Source organism: Bufo bufo, chromosome 3, assembly GCF_905171765.1.
Source record: "Bufo bufo chromosome 3, aBufBuf1.1, whole genome shotgun sequence".
NCBI classification, from domain to species: domain Eukaryota; kingdom Metazoa; phylum Chordata; class Amphibia; order Anura; family Bufonidae; genus Bufo; species Bufo bufo.
Genome location: NC_053391.1, coordinates 662,242,746 through 662,270,544, shown reverse-complemented (window position 1 = coordinate 662,270,544; position 27,799 = coordinate 662,242,746). Strand labels below are relative to the sequence as shown.

The 27,799-nt window shown below is 45.1% G+C and overlaps 1 protein-coding gene across 1 annotated transcript; it reads left to right on the top strand.

Moving 5' to 3' along the window:
• On the top strand, nt 1-26,803 carry ENDOD1 (endonuclease domain containing 1). The gene is made up of 2 exons (XM_040426318.1): nt 1-561; nt 24,221-26,803. The coding sequence occupies exons 1-2, from the start codon at nt 274-276 to the stop codon at nt 25,277-25,279; spliced, it is 1,347 nt and encodes a 448-aa protein (XP_040282252.1). The 5' UTR covers nt 1-273; the 3' UTR covers nt 25,280-26,803.
• Nucleotides 26,804-27,799: the final 996 nt, after the last annotated feature.

The following is a 27,799-nucleotide window of genomic DNA, read 5'->3' as shown; positions in this document are numbered from 1 at the left end:
GTGTACAGACTGGTGGGTACAGTACCCCGGGCACAGGTGATATACACTGCCCATAGCACAGGGTGGCAGCCCTCCCCCTGGCAGCATCCTGACAGCACAGGGAGGAATCTCCCAGCATGCCGCGCGGCCCCGCAGTCCGCCTGATACTGCAGCACGGCGCCGTGTGCTGGCGGCTGCAGGGGAGCGGCTCCTCCATTCCTCCTCCTCCTAAATTCTTCTCTCCTCCTCATCCCCGGCCAGGCAGGTAGTAGTAGTGTGCTCAGCGCAGGGAACATGACGGCGGCCGCACTGCTCCTCTTCCTGGCACTGCCCGGTGCCCTGCACGCCCGCCTGGTGCACGAGGGCGAAGACGGCTTCTCGGAGTGCAACGACTTCTTCCACCAGGGCAGCCCGCCCCAGGGCTTCACCCAGCCGGGCAACGTCAAGATCTGCCAGAGGTACCAGGGGGACAAGCAGTACGCCACCCTGTACAGCACCGAGCACAAGATCCCGGTCTACTCCGCCTTCACATACCAGGAGGATGCGGGGGCAGCGTGGGCAGGCTGGATGGTGGAGCCCCAGGTAAAAGAGGGGGGTCACTGCAATGCATGACGTCATCGGGGAGCCTGGGGGGGTCACTGCAATGCATGACGTCATCGGGGAGCCTTGGGGGGGGGGGGTCACTGCAATGCATGACGTCATCGGGGAGCCTGGGGGGGTCACTGCAATGCATGACGTCATCGGGGAGCCTGCACAAAGGGTGAGGGTATATAATATGTATATTGTGTGTGTATATATATCACCGGGGGAGTCTGCACAAAGGGCTGTCTATAGGTGGGGGTATATAATGTATCATCCATGGAGCCTGCATATCACAAAGAGCTGTCTATAGGTGGGGGGTAAATCATATGTATAGTGTGTATATATAATGTATACAGTGTGTGTATGTGTATATATATATATATTGTATAACATTATCTGTGAAGCCTGCACCAGCACAAAGAGCTGTCTGTAGATGAGTATATACAGGGTGTATATATAATGTGTCATCCACGAAGCCTGCGCCAGCACGCTGACATATATAACGTATAGTGTGTGTATATAACGTATACAGCGGGTCTGGACAGTGTATTTTGGTGACTGTGCCCCACTCCTGTATCATCTGTGCACTGCTCGCTCGCTGCATAGTTTCCAAACAAAGCCATCACTATTGTATCCATTCCCATCCATTGTGTAGACGCGTTTCAGCTGGCCAGTAAGTGGCACTGGTTGGTACTTCTTTCCAGTAGACGGACTCTGAGATCTGGTGTCTATAATACCATGACATTCACCATCTGCTTTGTTGTGCAGATTTCTATCCGCACACCATACAGCCCTGCCCGTGACATTGTTTCCAGTGTAGACCAGGAACCAGGGAGCTCAGGATGAATAGTTTCCACCCAAGTAAGAGAGTACAGCAGAGAAAGGGCTTGTGGGAGCATCCAGAAATCAGTGACTGCTGATGCCTCCTCCTTTTGTGGTTCATCAGTGCTTCTTTCTGGTTTTGGATCCTTCACTAGTAGGGACATCACAGACTAGGGGCCCCCAGCTATGAGCCTGAGCAGCTCCCACTGTGGAGGACTCAGCATTGGCCATGTAATACACGCATGGCCATTCATTGGAAAAGGCGCAGTGTCATACTACATTTCTCCTGTAGTGGCCGCTGTCCAGAGCTTCCCCTGGTCTGAGATCTGATCGTCGGTGATTTCCGCTGTAAAGACTAGAGAGTTGCGGCTGCCAGGAGGTTGAGGGTGCGTTCACACATGGCGGTTTTTGTTGCAGAGAATTTTTGCAACTGAAAATCGGTTCCATTCATCTTAGGCCTCATGCACACGACCGTTGTTGTGTTCCGTTCCGCAAAATGGGGTTCCGTTATCCGTTTCCGTGTGTCTTCCTTTATTTTTGGAGGATCACCAGACATGAAGGAAAGTCAGGTTTGCCATGCAAATGATAGGAAAAAAACGGACGCGGATGACAATCTTGTGTGCCTCCGTGTTTTTTTGCGGTCCCATTGGCTTGAATGGGTCCGCAAACCGTTTTCCGCGAAAAAAATAGGACAGAAACTTTCTGCAACAAAATCTGCTGTGTGTAAGGCTAGGGCCACACGACGACACGTGTCACGCGACACTATAATGATAGTCTATGGTGTTGCACTGCGACATACTGCAACGCGACAGTCGCAGAAAAATCTATCTTGGACAGTCGCAGCACGTCGCAGTGCGACACCATTGATTATCATTATAAATATTGTCGCGCGATATTGGTGCGACAAAATGTCGTCGTGTAGCCCTAGCCTAAGAGCACCCTTAGGCCCCTTTCACACGAGCGAGTTTTCCGCACGGGTGCAATGCGTGACGTGAACGCACAGAACCCGCACTGAATCCTGACCCATTCATTCCAATGGGTTTTTTCACGCATCAGTTCTGCGTTGCGTGAAAAACGCAGCCTGTTCTATATTGTGCGTTTTTCACGCTGCCCTGGCCCCATGGAAGTGAATAGCGGTTCAGTGAAAAACGCATCGCATCTGGAAGCGGGTGCGGATGCGATGCGTTTTTCACTGATGGTTGCTAAGAGATGTTGTTTGTAAACCTTCAGTTTTTTTTATCACGCACGTGAAAAACGCATCAAAACGCATTGCACCAGCGCAGAAAAAACTGAACGCAATCGCAGACAAAACTGACTGAACTGCTTGCAAAATGGTGTGAGTTTCACTGAACGCATCCGGAGCCAATCCGTCACGCTCGTGTGAAAGAGGCCTTAGGTCACGTGACGCTGAGACAGGTGGCCACATGTGGTTTAGGCCTCATGCACACAATCGTTTTTTTTGCGGATTAGATTCGGATCCATTCATGCTGTCCGCTTCTATACACCCGCACGTCTACAAAAAAAAATAGAACATATACCATTCTCGTCCGTTTTGCGGACAACAATAGGCATTCTGACAATGGGGCCCAAGGAAATTACGGGATGCGCACAGCTGGTACCTGTATTTTGCGGCTCTGCGGTTAGCAGACCGCACAATACGGTCGGCCTTGCACTGATTTATCCCTCTGCCTCCCTTCAGAAAAAAAATAGCAAAAAAGATCTAGGACTATTTTTTGCACGTTCTGCCATAGACACAAACACTGTGCATAAGGATCACGCAAACGGCTGCAGCGCTGGTCTCTTTATGGCGGCGCAGATGACGGCAGCGTGTTGTGACAAGCAGAGAATACATTCCCGATGGATCAGCAGAAAAGAATTAAGCGCTTGTATCTGCTGTCACAGATTTGCCGGACGTCAGCTGTGAACGGGAGGCATTGTCACCACGCCTCGCCTCCTCCTGCTGGCTGCGTGCCCGCTGCTGCCTCACTGGTGACGGACCGAGCATCAACGGGCACAACGGCATTTTACAGCTCCGCTCAGCATGGCTTCGTTTGGGCAAATATTTCTCCTGGAGCCGGAAGGAGATCCCAGAGGCTCACAGGCAGCTACTGCCTGCGGGGACAGCAAATAAGCGTTGTCCGAGATGAGACCGTAAGGCCGGGTTCACACATGACTGAACAGCGGCGGATTTGACGACGTTGTGGATTTTCGGCATATCAGTTTATGCTGCGGATCTCTCCTGGAGATTTCACCCTTTGCAATGAAGAGGGTGAAGTCCGCTGGCTTTTCCGCCGCTAAAACCGCATGTAATACAGTAAGTTTTTTCCCCCCCTGGATTTTCAGTCCTGTGTGAACCCAGCCTACTGCTGATTACACACGATGCAGATTACGTGCGTTCTTTGGGCTCGTGCACATGAACGTATTTTCTTAACGCGTCCGTTCCGGGTTTTTTGTGGACCGTATGCGGAACCATTCATTTCAAAGGGTCTGCAAAAAAAACAACAGAAGTTACTCCGTGCGAATTCCGTTTTCCTATGTCCATTCCGCAGAACTATAGAACACGTCCTACTATTGTCTGCATTACGGACAAGTGTAGGACTGTTCTATTAGGGGCCAGCTGTTCCCTTCTGCAAAATACAGAAGGCACACGGACGTCATCCGTGTTCTGCAGACCGCAAAATACATACGGTCGTGTGCAGGAGCCCTTTCTAAGAGGATTTTCATGCTGAAAAAAACGCAGCGTACTACAGTACCAGCAAAGTGAATGACGTTTGCCTTCTATATAATACTTTTTCCCCTAGACTTCAGTGGGGTTGTTAACCTAAAGGCTACATGCACACGACCGTATGTGTATTGCGGTCCGCCAAAAAAAAAACTGATCCATATGCCATCCGTTTTTTTTTTTTTTCGCGGATCCATTGTAACAATGCCTAAAACGGAACGGACATGGAAACGAACAACGTTCGTGTGCTTGAAGCCAGAGAGAAAATCTGCACCAAAATCAGCAATAAATAGTTCTGATTTCTGTACTTTTATTTTTTTTATGCCATTTTGGCAGATAAATCTGTACTGTGTGCAGCCACCCTAAAGCTTCATTCACACTCCGTGTTTTACATCAGCATTTGTCAACCAAACCAGTAGCGGATGCAAAGCACAGAAAAGGCAAAATCCTTTCCGTTAGGGCTCATGCACACAAATTGCGGTCCGCAAAGCACTGGTACCGACCGTAGGGCCGCCACATGCAGATTGCAGACCCATTCACTTAAAAGGGGTCCGCGATCCGCATCAGACATTCCGCACTGCAAAAAAAGTAGTGCATGGGTCGGCATCTGTGATGCGGGGTGCACACTGCCGGTGCCCGTGTATAGTGGACCCGCTATTTGCGGGCCACAATGCATTCGCGGGCATCAGCCCTTATACTTTCCCTCTGCTGGTTGCATTCCTGGTTTTGGCTTACACCTACTGACGCAAAATACTGACCAAACACTGATGGTGTGAATGAATCCTTAGGCGAGGGATCCATGGTGAGGTTTCCACAATGTTCAGCATAATTCATAGATTACAAGAACTACCCTGTGACCTCCATGTATGAGAAATGCATGACCGTCCTATTACAAGTCGTCCACAAATTCATAGATAATTTCCATGATGTCAAGGGACTAAAAGTCACCGAGGAGTCACAGCCTTAATCCTGGAGACTCACCTGATGCATGCTTTATCCATTTTTAATGGCATTTTTTTTTTTTTTTTTACATATTTTTTTAATTGCTGTACCTTTTTTGTTTTTGTTTATTTTTGTAAAATTTTATTTACTTTTTTTTATTTATTTATTTTTAAATCTTTTTGTAGGTCCCACCCAGGGGGTATGGGGCTACTATTCTCGTGATTGGTGGGGGACCCAGCAGTAGGACCCCCACCGATCTAATAATTATCCCCTATACTGTGGATAGTTTATAAGTTAATGTAACCGGAATATCCCTTTAAAGGGGTTCTCCAGGAATTAAGAAAATGAAAATACTTAGCGTACATATTATTTTATTATAAATATATTCCCAAATACCTTTCATAGTTTTTTATGGCCATTTTTCATCTATGTGCATCCATTTCCTGGCCGTCTTATCTGTGTTTTAACGTCTGTTTGTCATTAGTTTTAATGGCAGTTAAAGAAAGATAATTTTCATTGGCTTTAGTGACCTCAGTATATAATAATGCCCCCCATAGTGCCCCAAATATAAATAATGCGTATCTGTAGTGCGTTCAGTGTGTATGTGTGTGTGTGTGTGTATATAATATAGTAAAGCCTCGCCTCCTATAGTGCCCCTAGTATTTATAATGCACCCTAGTGCCCCTAGTATACATAATGGACCCCATTGTGCCCACTGCCCTCAGTATATTACATGCATGTATACAGCACATAACCGCTTGGCTGTACACGCTTGGGGACGGTGATTGGCTGCATCGGTGATGAGTCGTATACTGGCATGTCACCGCTGCAGAGGCCCCCAAGCCAGTTTCGGGCTTGTACAAGAATTTTATTTTCTTGGACAACCCCTTTCAGCATTCTTTTATATACAGGTACAGTTGTTGGGAAAGCCAAAGACAAATTACCATGACTATGCCCTTATATCTGCCCGCAGCCCTAGGCATCTATGTACAATGCCAGCTCTGTGGGATTATCTCTATACTGGTGTTTAGCTTATTTACATCTCTTTATACTTGACAAGCGTCTCCAGTGTCATTGTATACACGGCTCCAGCTATCCTCAGATGATGAATGGGCTCGTTATGGCTGCCTAATTATAAGGGAGAATACCCTCTGGCCGTAACTGTGAGTGGCCAGTCAAAAGACATCTATAGAAAAGGCTTTAAAAAGTTAGGTGTTACCAGCTTATTATAGATGAGCCTCAGTAATCAAGAAAGAAAAGCAGGCCTCGTTGCCCATGGCAACCTATCGGAACTCAGCGTTCATTTCTTAAACTGCTTTGGAAAAATGAAAGCTGCTCTGTGATTGGTTGCTATGGTCCACAAGGCCTGCTTTTTCTGTTTGATAAATGAGGCCTAACTGCCAGAATGTGTCCACTTATGTTATTCTGTTATATTCATACAGTGCCGTTTTGAATGCATTTTCATTAGCCAAAACTAAAATGGGAAATCTGTGGACAGAAATATGGATTTTTGGGACCAAAACTAGGGTCGGCCAAAGAAAAAAGATGAGTAAAAAGGCACCAAATCTGCATGAATGATGTCATAGATGGGGTGACTGCTGAACACATTGGGGGAGATTTATCAAACTAGTGTAAATAGGGTTGTCTGGCCTTTATCTCAGCAGCAAGGCCGGTATTTAAACTTTTTTCTACCGGCAATATTAATTGCCGGTATTTTCCTGTGCGGACTGTTACTAATGAGCGCTTCCATTGTGGAACGCTTATTAGTAAAGCATGTTAAGCCACACCCTGCAACCACGCACCCTTTGGGGTGTGGCTAAACTTGGCCAATATTTTTAGTTGGGAAAAGTGGCAACCCTAAGTGTAAAGGAAAACTGGCTTAGTTGCCCATAGCAACCAGATTCTACTTTTCTTTTTCAAGAGGAGCTCCGAAAAATGAAAGGTGGAATCTGATTGGTTGCTATGGGCAACTAAGTCAGTTTTCTTTTACACCAGTTTTGATGAATCTCCCCCATCATGTGTTGCTCATCTTTGAAATAAAACCAATCCACCATGACTTTCTTCTTTTGGTTGGACCCCTTCTAATCAGACACTTCTTCTCTACCCTTTGGATAGGGGGTAAGTTGCCTCAATAGGACAACCCATTTAAGAGCTCTCTTGTAACAAGCCGTGCACCAATTCAATCAGTATTCTCTACTCAAATAAACATTTGATTGGTGGAGGTCCAACCTCCGGGACCCTGGATGATCATAACATCATGGCCCCCGTTGCTTCAAATAAATGGGGCGGCAGGTCACGCATCACTGCTGCCAGTCTATTTATTCTCTACGAGACCGCCATAGTACAACGCAGACTATAGGCTTTATACACAAATATTCAAAGCAAATAAAATAGTTTGAAATGCCAGGTCACCTTTAAGATATAATAAGTGGGTTATATTAGATCAGTTCTGTGGACAGTGGCCATGTCTGACCTCACAGAGATAGCAAGTTCTTAAGTAAGTTGTACAGCTTGCCAGAATACTGATATTAATACATTGGGTATGGGCAGCTCTTCGGCACTATTTTATTCTGTTCCTAATATACCGATAATATATTATAATAACAGACCATTATGTAATATGTGACCGCTCCCCTGATCTGTAGCTGAAAATAATGCAGCAAGTACGGTAGTAAAAAATGAAGTAAGACGTATCTGATGAATCTTTTGATGCATGTGTCTTTACAGAGGAAGAGGTTCTAAGTCAGCTGTCTAAAATTAATACAAATAAGTCACAGGGGCCTGATGGGATGCACCCAAAGCTATTAAAAGAGCTCAGCGGTGAACTAGCAAAACCATTAACAGATTTATTTAACCAATCACTAGCAACAGGAGTCGTCCCAGAAGATTGGAAATTAGCAAATGTTGTGCCCATTCACAAGAAAGGTGGTAGGGAGGAATCGGGCAACTATAGGCCAGTAAGCCTGACATCAATAGTGGGGAAATTAATGGAAACCATACTTAGGCCTCATGCACACGACCGTTTTTTTTTGCGGTCCGCAAAACGGATTTCCGTTGTTCCGTGATCCGTGACCGTTTTTTCTTCCGTGGGTCTTCCTTGATTTTTGGAGGATCCACGGACATGAAAAGTGAAAAAAAAAAACTAAGTCAAGTTTGCATTGAAAATAATAGGAAAAACGGACACGGATCACGGACACGGATCACGGACGCGGATGACTATCTTGTGTGCATCCGTGATTTTTCACGGACCCATTGACTTGAATGGCTCCGTGAACCGTTGTCCGTGAAAAAAATAGGACAGGTCATATTTTTTTCACGGACTGGAAAAACGGATCACGGACGCGGAAGCCAAACGGTGCATTTTCCGATTTTTCCACGGACCCATTGAAAGTCAATGGGTCCGCGAAAAAAAACGGAACAACGGCCGCGGATGCACACAACGGTCGTGTGCATGAGGCCTTAAGGAGAGGATTGTGGAACATCTAAAATCCCATGGATTGAAAGATGAAAAACAGCATGGGTTTACTTCAGGGAGATCATGTCAAACTAATCTTATTGATTTTTTTGATTGGGTGACTAAAATAATAGATGGAGGAGGTGCAGTAGACATCGCTTATCTAGACTTTAGTAAGGCTTTTGATACTGTCCCACATAGAAGGCTTATCAATAATTTGCAGTCTTTGGGCTTGGACTCCCATATTGTTGAATGGATTAGGCAGTGGCTGAGGGACAGACAACAGAGGGTTGTAGTCAATGGAGTATATTCAGACCAAGGTCTTGTTACCAGTGGGGTACCTCAGGGATCTGTTCTGGGACCCATATTGTTTAATATCTTTATCAGCGAAATTGCAGAAGGCCTCGATGGTAAGGTGTGTCTTTTTGCTGATGACACAAAGATTTGTAACAGGGTTGATGTTCCTGGAGGGATACACCAAATGGAAAAGGATTTAGGAAAACTAGAGGAATGGTCAAAAATCTGGCAACTAAAGTTAAATGTTGATAAGTGCAAGATAATGCACCTGGGGCGTAAAATATAATATAAAATCAGTGATACAGTCCTAACCTCAGTATCTGAGGAAAGGGATTTAGGGGTCATTATTTCAGAAGACTTAAAGGTAGGCAGACAATGTCATGGAGCAGCAGGAAATGCTAGCAGAATGCTTGGGTGTATAAGGAGAGGCATTACCAGTAACAAGAGGGAGGTGCTCATGCCGCTCTACAGAGCACTAGTGAGACCTCATTTGGAGTATTGTGCTCAGTACTGGAGACCATATCTCCAGAAGGATATTGATACTTTGGAGAGAGTTCAGAGAAGAGCTACTAAACTAGTACATGGATTGCAGGATAAAACTTACCAGGAAAGATTAAAGGACCTTAATATGTATAGCTTGGAAGAAAGACGAGACAGAGGGGATATGATAGAAACCGCTAAATACATAAAGGGAATCAACAAGGTAAAAGAGGAGAGAATATTTAAAAGAAGAAAAACTGCTACAAGAGGACATAGTTTTAAATTAGAGGGGCAAAGGTTTAAAAGTAATATCAGGAAGTATTACTTTACTGAGAGAGTAGTGGATGCATGGAATAGCCTTCCTGCAGAAGTGGTAGCTGCAAATACAGTGAAGGAGTTTAAGCATGCATGGGATAGGCATAAGGCCATCCTTCATATAAGATAGGGCCAGGGGCTATTCATAGTATTCAGTATATTGGGCAGACTGGATGGGCCAAATGGTTCTTATCTGCCGACACATTCTATGTTTCTGCCTGTGAATACCGCATTAGGGTCCATTCACACCTTCATGTGAATTTCAGTGCAAAATATGGAGCACCATGGCCACTGTATTGCAGTCAGTACTGCTCCATATCGTTGCCATATAATACCCTTTATTCTCGCAGACAGAGGTCGCGCTACATTTTTTCCGGAAGAGTAAAAATACTCCTCTGATCATTTTTGAGGAGTATTTTTAGCCGAGGAGGAGTACGTAATTTGCGGTAATTCATATATATAATACACAGGCCTAAATAATGTTAAGATGTTGCTATTTCGGCAAGGAAACCATTACCAGTCTCCTCTATAATGTCTTCCATGCAGAAATAGCTAATTTTGACCATTTTTAATTTTATCTCTCAGAAGACTGAATCCCTACCTTTCTTGAAGCACCAAATCTGTCACGTAGAGATCGGCGCGGTAGACTGTGCAAAACACAATGCAATAAGAATTGAACAGGGACGTCTGGTGGTTGTGGCAGGGAGCAGTGGCTGGCGGTCTGGGACGTCTGGTGGTTGTGGCAGGGAGCAGTGGCTGGCGGTCTGGGACGTCTGGTGGTTGTGGCAGGGAGCAGTGGCTGGCGGTCTGGTGGTTGTGGCAGGGAGCAGTGGCTGGTGGTTGTGGCAGGGAGCAGTGGCTGGCGGTCTGGTGGTTGTGGCAGGGAGCAGTGGCTGGTGGTTGTGGCAGGGAGCAGTGGCTGGTGGTTGTGGCAGGGAGCAGTGGCTGGTGGTTGTGGCAGGGAGCAGTGGCTGGTGGTTGTGGCAGGGAGCAGTGGCTGGTGGTTGTGGCAGGGAGCAGTGGCTGGCGGTCTGGTGGTTGTGGCAGGGAGCAGTGGCTGGTGGTTGTGGCAGGGAGCAGTGGCTGGTGGTTGTGGCAGGGAGCAGTGGCTGGTGGTTGTGGCAGGGAGCAGTGGCTGGTGGTTGTGGCAGGGAGCAGTGGCTGGTGGTTGTGGCAGGGAGCAGTGGCTGGTGGTTGTGGCAGGGAGCAGTGGCTGGTGGTTGTGGCAGGGAGCAGTGGCTGGTGGTTGTGGCAGGGAGCAGTGGCTGGTGGTTGTGGCAGGGAGCAGTGGCTGGCGGTCTGGGACGTCTGGTGGTTGTGGCAGGGAGCAGTGGCTGGTGGTCTGGGACGTCTGGTGGTTGTGGCAGGGAGCAGTGGCTGGTGGTCTGGGACGTCTGGTGGTTGTTGTAGGGAGCAGTGGCTGGTGGTCTGGGACGTCTGGTGGTTGTGGCAGGGAGCAGTGGCTGGTGGTCTGGGACGTCTGGTGGTTGCGGCAGGGAGCAGTGGTTGTGGCAGGGAGCAGTGGCTGGCGGTCTGGGACGTCTGGTGGTTGTGGCAGGGAGCAGTGGCTGGTGGTCTGGGACGTCTGGTGGTTGCGGCAGGGAGCAGTGGTTGTGGCAGGGAGCAGTGGCTGGTGGTCTGGGACGTCTGGTGGTTGTTGTAGGGAGCAGTGGCTGGTGGTCTGGGACGTCTGGTGGTTGTGGCAGGGAGCAGTGGCTGGTGGTCTGGGACGTCTGGTGGTTGCGGCAGGGAGCAGTGGTTGTGGCAGGGAGCAGTGGCTGGCGGTCTGGGACGTCTGGTGGTTGTGGCAGGGAGCAGTGGCTGGTGGTCTGGGACGTCTGGTGGTTGCGGCAGGGAGCAGTGGTTGTGGCAGGGAGCAGTGGCTGGCGGTCTGGGACGAATGCACAGGGGTCAGTTATAGGACAGTCTTATACACGGTATATTGGACTATTGCACAGTATAGTGTACTTGGCGTCTCTGTACTTTACATCTATGAGCACTGTGGCTTTCACTATAAAGGTCTGAAGCACACGACTGTATCCATTTTGCGGTACGCAAATCACAGATGCGGTCCGTGTGCAATCCGCATTTTCTTGCGGACCCATTGATTTAAGTGGGTCCGCCAGAACAGGAGATGCTCTATCTTTTGCAGCATGGAGATGTGGATAGCACACGGATGTCCATATTTTGTGGATCTGCGATTTGCAGACCTCAAAATGGATACAGTCGTGTACATGAGACCTAATGGAGGCAAAATGGCTGTCCCTATATCTGGGACAATCTATTGCTTATTTGCCAACCCTCCTTGGTTTTTCTGGAGTCTCTCTAAAAATGTAAGCCCTCTTAGATCCTAGCAGGACACATAACATTGCACCAATCACAAATTGTGCCGTCTAATTATGAGAAATTCATTTAATGTGCTCACCAATCATAAGTCTTGCAATAGTCACTTTCAGATGAATCGGTTCATTTGAATCAGCTCATTCAAATGAACAGATTCATGAATCGGATCTTCGGTTCACTTGCTGAGTCGGCTCTCAAGTGAACCGAAGGTCAGGAGGGACTCGCTCCTGGCAAACACAGCTCTGCTGCAGTGGAGCAGACTGTGATGCAGTGGCTATAGTTATTGCAGGGACTCAGATAATTGAGAGTTTATTAGTTAAAAGAATCGTGTCACCGAGTCCCTACCAGGCTTCCTGCTCTGCTACACTGCTGCATGCACTCTGTACACACACAGCTCTGCTACATGCTACACACAGAGCTAGTATAGCATGTAGCAGAGCTGTGTGTAGCATGTAGCAGAGCTAGTATAGCATGTAGCAGAGCTGCTACATGCTACACACAGCTCTGCTACATGCTATACTAGCTCTGCTACATGCTACACACAGCTCTGCTACATGCTATACTAGCTCTGCTACATGCTCTCCCCCCTCCCCCCACGGACTTGTGGAGACAGGGAGCCTGGCAGGGATTCGGTGACTCACAGTTCTTTTAACTCAAAGAATCAAATGAGTCTGTGACTCATTCGATTCTTTTAACTAATAGACTCAGACGATTCTCTGAGTCCCTGCGACTCCCCCTGTGCTGTGAGTCAGTGCTGGTGGCCTCTGATTGGTTGGAGGGAGGGGCGGGGCTAGCGTCCACTGTCGGCTCCTATTACACTGCCTGCTGCTGCCTCTGTGCTAATCTGACTGAGCCGGTTCATTCGGATCGGCTCAGTCAGAGGAACAGACTCCTCCGGATCAGTGAACTGAATCGGTTTAAATGAACGATTCGTTCATGATCCGGACATCACTAATAGTCACATTCACTCCATGTTCTGGACGGTCGGGCTGTGGGTCACTTTCTCCATGTGCTCACAGCGTCCTCTCCAGTGAAGAACGTGCGCCCAAACTCATAGCCCACCCCAACACATCACCATCAGCCCCCCAGGTCTCCATGTCAACATGCGCTGCGCCCGACTGGCCTAGCACGGACCCGATCATTTTATCCATCCGACCAGGGCAAGCATGCTCAGGCATATAGTGCCCTGGGGAGAGTTTGTTGGTATCTAGTTGCTATGGAGTTTGGGCGCACATTCTTCACTGGAGAGGACGCAGTCAGCACATGGAGGAAGCGACCCACAGCCTAAGACCGCTGACCCCGCCAGGCGCCACCCGGTGAGAATCTCTCGCCGCTGCAGGACTCTTCCTCCTCACTTCAGAGCAGTGTGCAGAATGGTCCGGCTGCCCGCTCAATCCGACCAATAACAAAGCTCCTTGCTGTAAGGAGCTTTGTTATTGGTCATTTCAGGCACAGGCAGCATCGCTGCACTGCCTGTGCCGCCCACTGCGCTGATGAAAGGCAGGGAAAGTCTAAGGCGTATTGGTACGCCTTAGACTTTTTTTAAGGAGTAATATCGCCTGAAGAGGCGTCTATGACGCTTGTACAGGCGTTATTGCGACATCTGCTCGCAGATATGTAATATAACTAGACTTGAGTACATTACTAAACGGGACCTCATACAGCACTACACTGTGATCAGATCATATATTTTATGTATTAGGCGCCATTCTCGCCAACTGCCCTCTCCGTTTTCTTTGCTATTGCCATTGTGAAAGCTGTCTATTTAGACTTCTTGCACCTTTTATTTCAATTTCATTTGGCAGTGATAATTAAAGAGCCTCTGTCGGCATAATCAACCCTATTAAACCAGGCAAACTGCTTAGTACAGTTGGCAATGCTGAATAAAATTGTACCTTTCTTTTGTCTGTATTGTGTTAAACAGCTGCAGAGAGATCTGCATTTTTATTCATATGCAAATGAGCCACTTGGAGCACCAGGGGGCAGGGATGAACCCTTGGAGCACTGCTTTTGTAACACTCATGTGTCCTGCACACTTCTCCCTCCCCTTGATTGACAGGGCCAGATATCAGCATGCTGAGGACAGAGCTGTGTCCTATCATGCACATATCATATACACTATTTACTACAGCCTACTATCTTGAGAATAGAGGTTTTCTATGCTTAGAAAGCTAATACATATTACTGGCTTATTCACAGGCACAATATATGATTCTTAAGAAACCGGTAATATGCATTAGATTTCTATATATATATATATATATATATATATATATATATATATATATATATAATGATTAGATAGAGATAGATATAGATATATATATATATATATAATGATTAGATAGAGATAGATATAGATATATATATATATAGAGAGAGAGAGAGAGAATCACTCTTCTCAATATGATAAGGCTGGAGATAGGTGGTCAGCCTTGCATGTAGATGTCTCAGTTTCAGATCCCAGGAGAGGTTTCTATATTTTTATTTTTTTTTCTCTCCCTCATTCAACCCATAATAAAAGGCTATAGCCTTACTATATTGAGAATAGATGCTTTCTATCCTTAGAAACCTAATACATATTACTGGTTTCTTGACAATCATACATTGTGCCTGTGAAGAAACCAGTAATATGTATTAACATTCTAAGCATAGAAAACCTATATTCTCAACATGGTAAGGCTATAGCAGGTAGAGTATGTAGTGAATGACTGGTACATGCTAGGACACAGTTCTACAACACATTTCTGACCTTGGCATACTGATGTCTAGCTCAGTTAATCAAGGGCAAGGGTAAGTGTGCAGAGCACAGGGGTGTTACAGAGCGGTGCTCCAAGCATTCAATTCCATCCCCTGGTGCTCCAATATGCTCATTTGCAAATGAATAAAATGTTTATTATACAGACAAAAGAAATGTATCATTTTAATCAGCATGATGAGCCCTTTCATACAATATTATTATTATTGATTAATAAAGCGCCATTCATTCCATAGCGCTGTACATATGATAAGCGGTGCACATACATAATACAGAAAATTGCACTAATCATAAACAAGACGGGTTACAAACTGGTACAGAAGGAGAGAGGGCCTACAATCTACATGACAATATGCCTGGTTTATTAAAGTTGACCATGCTGACAGAGGCTCTTTAAGTCATTGGTGCAAACAACACCATTATTAATAAATGTAGACCTCAGAGTTCCTGTGCCGAAGTACTTCACACTGGGTATGGCCTGTATGGTACTTCATGCAGCACCATATTACAGTCCTAGAGGAGAATTGGTGGACCATGGTACAACAAACGAGCCCCAGCAGAGGGCACTATAGAAGTCTATAGATGCCATATTACAGTCCCCTATATCTTGAAAGTTCTGTGAAGCTACAATATGCCTGTAGTGTGCCTGTGTGTATGAGCGCCAGCAGTCACACCTATATTTTGGAGGGTGACCTGGTATATCCATTAGTTAATTAAATCTTCCACCCATAGTATAATGGCTACCTTTTATATTAGTGGAAGTATAATAGCTTGGATGACCACATACCAGGCCATTACGGTGTTATATAACCCACTTAGTCTACACCCTCCTGCTCATACACTGCCATTCACGCTGTGATTTATGTGCACTGGAGGGCGGTTTTACTTTGCTCGCCTGCCATTCTGCCTTCTCTGTAATGCAGAGGAATAAAAGACATGCCTCACCTTCTGGGCTGCAGGCGTGGAGCGTTTATTTACCCTTTAAGCGTTTTATAGGTTGAAAGAATGGAGCCTGATGTCCTACACCTGTTAAAAAAAAACTTTTATATCCAGAATTAGGCTCCATTCACACATCCGCAATTCCATTCCGCATTTTGCGGAACGGAATTGCGGACCCATACATTTCTATGGGGCCGCACGACGCACTTCCGGGTCCGTAATTCCGATCCTGAAAAAAATAGAACATGTCCTATTCTTGTCCGCAATAGCGGACAAGAATAGGCATATTCTCTTGTGAATGGACCCTTAGTGAAATCCAAATAGTTTAGGGGGCAGATTTATTGAGGGGAGAATTTTCTTAAAGTCAGTTTCGCAGAGTCTGCATTGTGCATAATTTGATATCTACCCATGCGGATTATCAAATGAACCTTTAGGCCTGACTAGTAGGGAGCAGACCGTACGCTTCATTCATTTGTATTGAGCCGCACCATCGCTTCTCTGCCGGATTGCAAATATTCTTCTTCCTTGGTGCTATTCCAATTGTAAAAGCTGCTCATCTAGGCTCATGCAGTACAACACACCGACTATTTTATCATTAACCTTTCGCTTAGAAGTGATAAAAGTGGCCATAACGTTCATTTTGCGGCAAGCTGTAAAGTGAGATGCTTTTCTTCGCAGGTCAACAATCCAGTAAAAACACCAGTAACAATAAATCATAAAAGGTGCATGAAGAATATACCGATTCCTGATTCTAGTGCCCCTTTTGTTGACATACAGGATTGTGCCAGGAACGGCGGTTGTGGTTAGGGCGAGGCACATACTTTGTAACCGTGTAATCATGTGCTTTAGGTTGAGGCCAGGGTTATGTACACACTTCAGAAGAAATCAAGAAAGGTTCCTATAAGGGCTCATGCACACAGCCGTAGGTTCTGCCCGTATTTTTTACGGATGCGCACACATTCATTTACATACCATGAGATATTTCAAGATAATCTATAAGTCTAGTTAAATCAAAAAATTATTTATGTCCACAAGAATAAGACCCTTAAAAATATAATGTTTAATATAACTTTTTTAAAACCTATTGGCCAAACTATGATTGGATAAAGATACCACACTTAATCACATAGATGTCACAAAATATATATGAATGGGTGGGAGTCTCAGGAGGAGGGGGATAAGCTTACCTTGGTTGTCTCCCTGGAGTACCCCTCAGCCCAGAGAGGAATCCTAATAGTGGAGACTCTCTGTCCTCGTTCCTCAGCTGTTTTTCCCCTAAATAACCCTAACTGTGTTCAGAGGGAATGACCCCCCCCCCCCTGGAGACCCCGACGCGTTTCCCCGACTACAATGGGTTCATCAGGGGGTAGGGTATACTTGTAGCTTCCAAGATTGGAGCTATAATATGCTATACATAGATACAAACAGATGTATGCAGAAAAACAATATGGTAAGTAGGTGGCAAAATATGAAAGAGAAGACAGGTAAATGATATCCACTAGAAATGTCTATCTCATGGTTGGAAGTCCATCAACACGGATAATGGCTGCCTGATACATTGACTTCCAAGTACACATAGCCCGCCACCTCTTACATAACCCGGATCATCGCTTCTTCGGGCCGTTGAAGCAGGAGCCCATGCTCTCTGCTGCACAGATCTAGGCTGCCATAAAAAGGCGGCAGCCTAGCCCAAAGCCCCTTAGTGACCGCCGTCAAAAGGCGTACTGGTGGTCACTAAGGGGTTAAGGGAGTGCCACGAACCAACTTGTGTTACCTGCTTCTCTGAAGGAAAAGCTGGGTTCCATAAATAGTGGCGTTAACATGGAAGGATTGAATAGTAAATGATATATGAATCTGACTTGGTGCCAGAGAAGAAGGGGAGAGGGGCAAGTCGTTTTAGGGTAGCAGATAGGGGTGACGTAGTCCACAAGAGGGTGGGACATGTTGTGGGGGCAAAGAGCATTGTTTCAAAGGTTGTCCACAAGGGGGCAATTAAACCAGCATACAGTTCAGCTTTTTAATATTAGACCGGTGGGGGTCCGACTCAAGGCACCGATGCCCAGTCCACTGTTTGAAGAGGCCGGACATTGGTCGCACTGCACATGCTGGACTTCTGGGTGTGAGTCCTTATAGACCAAAGTGTGTTCCAATAATTAGTCACCTTCGGTCATTTGTTTAGCATTTCTGAATCGCAGTGCGGCCTGTTTGTCATGTTTCTACTAGTTCAGTCTAAGTATTATAAAGCAGTCTCTAAAACTGGTTCTGCAAAATGCCATGAGCTGTGATGCAGCTGGTTTGCTTGTTGTGACAGTGATATGTGAGACGGGGTGTGAGCATGCTCGTGGCTAATACTTACTATATCCCCAGTATAGACATAGACTATCACATAATGGTGGCCTACAGCCACCACTAGAGGGAGCTTTAAAGGTGTTGTGCCGAGACGGCTGGATTTCTTGCGACTGCCGCGGCGATTCCATTCATTTCTATGGGATCACCGCTACTCGTCAATCCAGGCCGCAACAGGTGTCGCCGTGTAGCCCTTGCCTAATGCCTTTTTATATAATGCCCGGAGTCTGCCTCTGTAAACAGAAGACTTATACTTACTCCCTGCCACTCCGGTCCTCCGCGCTGGCTCCTGCATGTCCGGACCACGGACTGTTTATATTTGGAGGTGAATGGGCATGGTCACCTGCTCCACCGCAGCCAACAACTGCCACAAGGGGCACATCACCACTGAAGCCAGTTTTTGGCTGCAGCAGAGCATGTGACTGTGCCCATGCACCGCCAGATGTAAACAGGCCGGGGACCGAAACATGAACATGTAGGAGCCAGCACAGACGAAGCAGGGGCAGGGGGGCAGGTAAGTATGAGTCTTCTATTTACGGAGGCAGGCATTATTCCCGGAGAACCCCTGTAAAGGATTTGTCCTATAACAAACCATAGGATAGGATATAAGTGTCTGGCGGGTTTCTGACTGCTGGGGCCCCCTACCAATCACGAAAAAGAGGTCCTGAGTCCCTCTGTTTGAATGGAGTGGTGGTCACACACGTGCTCTACTGCTCCATTCAACTCTATGGGACCGCCAGAGCTGGCTGAAAACTAGCGCTTGGCTATGGGTGGGGCCCCAGTGGACGGACTCCCGCCAATCAGACACATCCCCCATCCTGTTTGTAAAGGGACAATCCTTTTTAAGGTCCAAAATTGGCTGCCCATTTTTCCCGTCTTAAAAATTAGATTTATATATATTTTTTTTTAATCCGTCACTTTTTTTTTGTGAACTGGGCATTTTTTGCAACCGTTCGTTATTTTCCTGAATCGATATCTAAGCTTCCGAGTCAACATCTCAGACGTCCCTATTGAAATGGAAGATTTTGTGTGCTTGCATTTCAGAGCATTAGCTAATTGCGTTAAATGGACATCCATCAGTGCATGCCGGACCCTGCTGGCTGGCGGTTAGCATGCGTCACTGCTCATTGGGGGAAGCATTAGGAATTTTTGCTAAAGGCTGTTATCGACCACGCTGTCACTCAGGAGGGCATTTAAGTGTCCTGTCATATCTCAAAGTCATTAGCCAAGGAGGAAAGCTCACATCTGTGGTGGGGGAGGGCGGCTAAGACTGCTTTATCTTCACTGAACACTGTCCATTTCGATCAGGCTTTTGTTAGAAAGTGTGTGCATCTTAAAGGGCACCTGTCACGTTGAACATTCTGGGCTGTGAAGTCCAGGAGGAGGTCCTATCAGTGATCGACAGCATTCCCTCCATGACTTTGTATACAGAGAGAGCTGTCAATCACTGATAGGACCGCCTCCTGGACTTCAAAGCCCAGAAAGAGCAGGAATTTAAATGGATAAATTTATAAGTTATACTGAATATTTTCCTATAAAACCATATATCAGTCTGCTCAGCTCCTCCTGCTCTATAACCTGCTGCCTTCAGCTCAGACACCATGGTCAACCTGACAAGTTCCCTTTAGGCCTCATGCACACGACCGTTGTGTGCATCCGCGGCCGTTGTTCCGTTTTCCGTTTTTTTTCGCGGACCCATTGACTTTCAATGGGTCCGTGGAAAAATCGGAAAATGCACCGTTTGGCTTCCGCGTCCGTGATCCGTTTTTCCAGTCCGTGAAAAAAATATGACCTGTCCTATTTTTTTCACGGACAACGGTTCACGGACCTATTCAAGTCAATGGGTCCGTGAAAAATTACGGATGCACACAAGATAGTCATCCGCGTCTGTGATCCGTGTCCGTTTTTCCTATCATTTTCAATGCAAACTTGACTTAGTTTTTTTTTTTCACTTTTCATGTCCGTGGATCCTCCAAAAATCAAGGATCACGGAACAACTGAAACCGTTTTTGCGGACCGCAAAAAAAACGTCTGTGTGCATGCCTCATGCACACGGACGTTTTTTTGGTGTCCGCAAAAACGGTTTCAGTTGTTCCGTGATCCTTGATTTTTGGAGGATCCAAAAATCATTGCCTTCATTTTGCGGTCTCTGTGCTTTCCTAGTTCTCTATAATTTGACGTGTCCTTAAGGCCTCCTTAAGGACACGTCAAATTATAGAGAACTAGGAAAGCACAGAGACCGCAAAATGAAGGCAAAAATATCGATCGAGCAATCTGTCTCATCTGATCTCTCTTACTGTCTAAGGCTGGGTTCACACGAGCGTGTCCGGATTAGTTCCGGATGCGTCCCGGTGTGTTGCGGCAAACCCGCGCGAGTAGGAATGCAATTGCAGTCAGTTTTGACTGCGATTGCGTTCCGTTGTTCAGTTTTTATCGTGCGTGTGCAATGTGTTTTGCACGCGCGTGATAAAAAACCGACTGTGGTACCCAGACCCGAACTTCTTCACAGAAGTTCAGGTTTGGGTTCGGTGTTGTGTAGATGTTATTATTTTCCCTTATAACATGGTTATAAGGGAAAATAATAGCATTCTGAAAACAGAATGCTTAGTAGGTGATCAGTTGAGGGTTAAAAAAAATAAAAAAAATTAACTCACCTTCTCCGTTTGTTCGCGTAAGTCCCGGTCTCTTCTTTACTTCTCAAAAGATGAACTATGGGCTAAAGGACCTTTGGTGACGTCAGATCACATGCTCCAATCACATGGTCCATCACCGCGGTGATGGACCATGTGATTGGAGCATGTGATCTTACGTCATCAAAGGTCCTTTAGCCCATAGTTCATCTTTTTAAAGAACTAAAGACCGGGAGAACTACGCGAACAAGAGGACAAGGTGAGTTAATTTTTTTTATTTTTTAACCCTCAATTGACCTTCTACTAAGCATTCTGTATTCAGAATGCTATTATTTTCCCTTATAACCATGTTATAAGGGAAAATAATACAGTGTATAGACAGTCACCTAGCAACCGTGCGTGAAAATCGCACCGCATCCGCACTTGCTTGCGGATGCATGCGATTTTCACGCAACCCCATTCACTTCTATGGGGCCTGCGTTGCGTGAAAAACGCAGAATATAGAGCATGCTGCGATTTTCACGCAACGCATAAGTGATGCGTGAAAATCATCGCTCATCTGAACAGCCCCATTGAAATGAATGGGTCCAGATTCAGTGCGGGTGCAATGCGTTCACCTACCGCATTGCACCCGCGTGGAATACTCGCCCGTGTGAACGCAGCCTTATACAATATTATTGTACAGCTCTATAATATATCATTATTGTACCGCTGTTTCCAGTACCACTCACCACCACTAACTGTGGGCAGTGCTTGCTCCTAAGGCTGCGTTCACACGGGCAAGATTTCCGCGCGGGTGCAATGCGGTAGGTGAACGCATTGCACCCGCACTGAATCTGGACCCATTCATTTCAATGGGGCTGTTCAGATGAGCGATTATTTTCACGCATCACTTATGCGTTGCGTGAAAATCGCAGCATGCTCTATATTCTGCGTTTTTCACGCAACGCAGGCCCCATAGAAGTGAATGGGGTTGCGTGAAAATCGCATGCATCCGCAAGCAAGTGCGGATGCGGTGCGATTTTCACGCACGGTTGCTAGGTGACTGTCTATACACTGTATTATTTTCCCTTATAACATGGTTATAAGGGAAAATAATAGCATTCTGAATACAGAATGCTTAGTAGAAGGTCAATTGAGGGTTAAAAAATAAAAAAAATTAACTCACCTTCTCCGTTTGTTTGCGTAAGTCCCGGTCTCTTCTTTACTTCTCAAAAGATGAACTATGGGCTAAAGGACCTTTGATAACGTAAGATCACATGCTCCAATCACATGGTCCATCACCGCGGTGATGGACTATGTGATTGGAGCATGTGATCTGACGTCACCAAAGGTCCTTTAGCCCATAGTTCATCTTTTGAGAAGTAAAGAAGAGACCGGGACTTACGCAAACAAACGGAGAAGGTGAGTTAATTTTTTTTATTTTTTTTAACCCTCAACTGATCACCTACTAAGCATTCTGTTTTCAGAATGCTATTATTTTCCCTTATAACCATGTTATAAGGGAAAATAATAACATCTACACAACACCGAACCCAAACCTGAACTTCTGTGAAGAAGTTCGGGTCTGGGTACCACAGTCGGTTTTTTATCACGCGCGTGCAAAACACATTGCACACGCACGATAAAAACTGAACAACGGAACGCAATCGCAGTCAAAACTGACTGCAATTGCATTCCTACTCGCGCGGGTTTGCCACAACACACCGGGACGCATCCGGAACTAATCCGGACACGCTCGTGTGAACCCAGCCTAACAGTAAAGCAACAGTGCCCCTCTCTCTCTCACGGAGGTCACCAAAAAGAAATGCTCTTCAAAGGGAATGTGTCCTCAGGAAATTACCTATTTAAATCAAGTTTTTATGTAAAAAAAAAAAAAAATAATGAAAAAATATAAAAATTATTCTTAGTGATTTTTCTTTTGCATTTTCCTATGTCCTTATCTCTTTAAAATAATCCTAAAAACATGTTTTCACACTGGCTACTAGTCCTAAAAACAAGACTTCCTGTTCTTTGAGAGCAGCCACATGGCCCATAGACACAGCAGACTGGAGGGGACCTCATTGACTTCTATGGGAGAGTTTTCTGGGCATGCTCTGTGACCTGTGCAGAGGTCAAGAGGGAGAAGAAAAGCTGTGATATCACCTATAGTGAATGGTGGATCCTGTGTTATCTATATACAGGAGATATGTCATTGCAGTCCTGCCTGTGATAATGAGATGACTGATTTTACTTGTACAGAACAGGAAGTCTCAATATTAGGCGAAAACTGCACGATTTTAGTTAGTTTGTTTGTTAAATAAAGATAGTGACATGGAAAATTAAATTGAAAATCAATAAAAATCTCTTTAACATAAAATGTGATTTACACCAGCGTGCCTCCAGCTGTTGCAAAACGACACCTCCCAGCATGCCCGCACAGCCAAATGCAGCTCGGGCATGCTGGGAGTTGTAGTTTTGCAACAGCTGGAGGCACGCTGGTTGGGAAACACTGATTTACACAATACATCATTTTCTGGTTACACATTAGGCTATTTTCACACTAGCGTTTTTGCTTGATCTGTCATGGATCAGCAAAAACGCTTCCGTCATGATAATACAACCGTCTGCATCCATTATGAACGGATCTAGTTGTATTATCTCTAACAAGCCAAGACGGATCCATCATGAACACCATTGAAAGTCAATTTGGGGGGTGATCCGTTTTTCTATGGTGTCCGAGAAAACGGATCCGTCCCCATTGACTTACATTGTGAGTCATGACTGATCCGTCTTGCTCCTCACCACATCTCGGACAAAAAAATGCTGCGTGCATTCTGGTGCACTCCTTTTTGTTCAGTTCAGTTTTGTCCCCATTGACAATGAATGGGGACAGAACAGAAGCGTTTTCCTCCGCTATAGAGATCCTATGACGGATCTCAATAGCGGAAAGCGCAGATGTGAAAGTAGCCTTACCTTCAAAAACTGAAGCTTCTACCAAAATTGGTAAACTCGTTATTTTACCTAACATAGTATTGATGTGTAATATCCAGATTTTTATATAGTAGTTTTGACAACCCTTATTTGTTAGAAGTGTACCCTGATCATAAGCTGGTCACAACTGCTGCTGGTGTCCCCAGCGATCAGCTGTAATCTGTGTTCAAATTCCCTGCAGTGCCACCACTGGTGAAGTGAAACATTACACAGTAATCATTAAAATGAATGGGTCTGGGTCCTCCAGAGTGATAAGACACGCTCTGGCATAGATGAAGATCCTAAATAAGGGAACCCATTCTTTTAATTCAGAATTCCTTAATAGGGTTTTCTGAAAATGGGTTTTCTAAACCAGACATCCTCTTTACCACTTCCCATCACAGCATCGATTATGTACATCCTAGTAGACTGTAAAAGTTGTGATCCTTGAGCCCAAAAGTGGCTTATTCCTGAAGGTCTAGGCCACATTCCAATGTTGTTCTGTGTTTAATGTCCTTTCTGTAGATGTTTGCCATACTTTTTAAAGTATGCACTTGTGCTGAAGCACCTTTCACAGAACAGACTCTTTGACTATTACTTGTTGCTTAAAATCATTAATTTGCATATACTCAAAGCTCTTCTCTTCTGATCTCTCACAGGTGGACGATTCCAAGAGTAGTTTGGATGAAGTCAACAAAGGTTCTGATGTGACAGAGAAGGTTCCTACTCTGGGGACAAACCAGGCCCTAGAAGAAGACTATGCCTCAACAGACTACCAGCCTGGTCCTCTCTACCATAGAGCTCCATCAGCTCTCACCAGCGCTGTGCCATTGACACCAGAGTTCAAGGAGAAATGGGCCGCAGATGTGGATCTTTTTATTAAGGAGAAGCTATTGCCTCATTGTGAGAATGGAGAGAACCTTCACCTTCTTGCTGGAGCAGTCCCATCTGATACAAAAATAAATGATAAAGTGACCGTTCCGGAGTATGTCTGGCTCGCTGCTTGCTGTAACATCCCTGATGCTTGGTCCTTAGGGGTTATTAAGAGGACTGACAATGTAGATGGACTGGAACAGGTCCCAGTGGAAGAACTGGAAAACCAACTTGCTGGTGTAAAGCTGTTCTCCAACCAGTGTGGTGGTGGCACTGTCCACCCAGAACTTAGATCATCATCCGAATCCTCAACTCAAACTGAGGAGGAACCACCTGTTACGACACCAGGAGCATTTACAAGATTTTTCCAGTTAATTTTCAGCATTATATATGAAATTGTAAAGACTGTCCTGTGCTTGGTATGGTTCCTTCTCAAACAAGTTTGCAATTTAGTCTTTGGGCGACTGTACTGGATCTGGACTGCACTCACCACCTACATCTACGCCCTAGGCAAAGTCTTGCTGAACATTCCTTGCGATGTCCTCCGTGTTTTTGCCAACATTCTTTGTGGCTTTGTACGAGTCCTCAACAATGCGTTATCAGTTGTATGTCTCATACTTAGGCTGCCTACAAGATTCCTCTGCGACATGGCAAGCTTCCCCTATTATACGATATGTGCCATACCGGATGTTGGTATCGACATATTAAGTGGTGTCTGGGGGATGTTCATGTTGGGGTTCTCAGCCATCTTTGGTACATTTGGTGGTTCGTTCTCAGTGGCCTCATTTGCAGGGAGCAGCGTTTTCCAAAGGTTCATTGGACAGTCTGAGGGTTATGAAAATTGACCGGTATTCTTTAAATAGAGCCATCAACCCAACCGCTGATTAATAGGTGTGCTCGCACTTTACTGCAAGTCATTCAGAATTTTTGTGAAATTTCTATGAAATTTCCATTTATTTTTATCCTGCTTGTCAGCATTTTTCGTCAGCCCATGGGAATTTAACTCCTTTAGATGCCATAATGATGCTGACTTTTCGGTAAATTTTAATAGGAACGACCAGCTGGCTTTCAGTCTCTTTTTCTCTTTTTATTGTGGCGGGTGTAACGGCTCATCTGGTGAATAGGTTGTTTGGGATAATTTTTGATGATTTGGCGGAGTACACTGAATACAGTTATTTGGCAGGAAAGGGAATGTTTGATTGGTAGGTGGTCTGCAGGTCGGCAAGTGATGTGATTTATCAGGGAGGTATGGTGTTTTTGTGTTTTTCATATTGCATAAAAAGTATTGCTAAAAAAATGACTACTTCTTGGTGAGGCATAGTGTTTTCCCTTTCTGTTTCTGGTGAATTTACAGCTTCTTTAAAATTATACATTGTAGGGGTTCCAAATAATAGAGGAAACAAAATTATCCAAAAAGCACCCGTTGTTGGGTCCACATGAACAAAAGATGTTTTTAACTGTAAAATTATGACAAATTTTAATTGATTCTATTTGCACAATTTGAAATTCATTTATTTTTATTTTTTTACTGTTTGTTATTTTAAAAATGCTGTTTTATGATTACAGCACCGTATTAATGATTTGTTATCTACCAGTATGGCATCAGGTGGAGCATGACCACCGTATTGCTCTATATGAAATGTGAGGCCTAAAAGTTACTAGCGGGAAAACCAAAAAATAATGGCCTAATAATCTGCCAATGCTCCCTGACCAATTCTGTTGTTTGTGGCGTTATTATAGTAGGAAATATCAGCACAACAGATTTTGAAATGTCAAGGTCTTTTTTTTTTATGTGTCATGACTTAATTAATAAAGTTTTTTGTCATTAAGTATGTTCCCTTTAAAACAGGAATCCAGACATGGCCTGTAAAGAATATATAGGATTATGTTTAGCAGATTTTATACTATCATTCATCCAGTCCAAAAAAATATTTGGAGTACTTTGAGATAAATATTCAGTTTTTATGGCTTATGTGACATTATAATAGCATTCGTCCAGTTGTTCTATCCAGCCTTCTTCAGGCAGCTTGTGTTGACTCCTGACGTGCTGTTCTGTATCTGTTTATTTTAGGTCGATTTCTGATATAACCCTATCAGTATTATTCTAAATAATCAAAAAAATACAAAATATTAAATTTGAGAATCAAGATTTTGCAATGTTTAGAATTCGAAAGCGCCTGTACATTACAGCTCACGTTATTCTCATGTCTCTTTCAATCTGTATTATCTATTTTAGACTTAATTCTGCTTTCACTGAAAAAAAAATTCCTGTTGAATTCAGGAAAATACATTCATCATTACTAGAGAACATAAAAATAATAAGGGAAATTTTTGGAACAACCTCTTGAAAAATAAACATGTAAACTGTACCGTGTCTTGACATGACTGTCAACTTTCCTGTCCTCCTGGGTGTATGAGCAGTATTTGGTATGATGTTGGAAGTTCAAGGGTTAACATCCTCTTCATTGCTGCTGTACCAGGTACCTCCACTGTTGTGTGTACGGTGCTGTGCCTGAGTAAACGGTAAAGGGGACGCGGCACTCACTGGAGCATTGAAGTCCCTTAATTCGACTGAGGTGCCAGGAGTCACAGCACCACCAATCAAATATTGATGGCCTTTCCTAATTAGGCCACATTCACATGACCGAGTGGTGGCTGTAGCTGTTTTACGGACCGCAAACCACAGACACCGGCCGTGTGCACCCAGCATCACGGTGCAGACCCATTGAGTTTATTGGGTCCGCGATCCACAAGTTGTGGCAAAGATAGACATGTCTTATATTTTGCAGTGTGGAAGAACGAACCCAAAAACACATGGAAGCCTGTGTCCACGGTTTGCGGTCCGCAAAACGGATATGACCGTCATACGGTCTTACTGTATAGGCCTGTGATGGCTAACCTCCGGCACTCCAGCTGTGGTAAAACTACAACTCCCAAGATGCACACTTGCTAGGCTGTTTCAGATCTCCACAGAAATGAATGGAGCATGCTGGGAGGTTAGCCATCACTGGTATAGGCTATCAATATTGAAGTCAAGGAAAACTTTACTAAGTAATAGCCTATCCTCAGTATAAGCTATCACTAGGTGAACGGAGGAGATCCAAGACCCTGCAACCCTGTCGATCAGCTATCCCGAGGATAAGTCATCCCTTAGTAAAGCCCAGACAACCCCTTTAAGGTCCATTTACATGGAACAAGATCATTCAACTACGAATCAATTGAGTGTTAGCGATACGACTGGAACTTTTTGAACGAGTCAACTCAAAGCGATAGAAATTCAATACATTCATGTGGCGGCCATGGTGATATACCTCAAGCTATACATGATAAGTGTCACCTCAGAGCTGTAGCTGTATAGGTTGGCG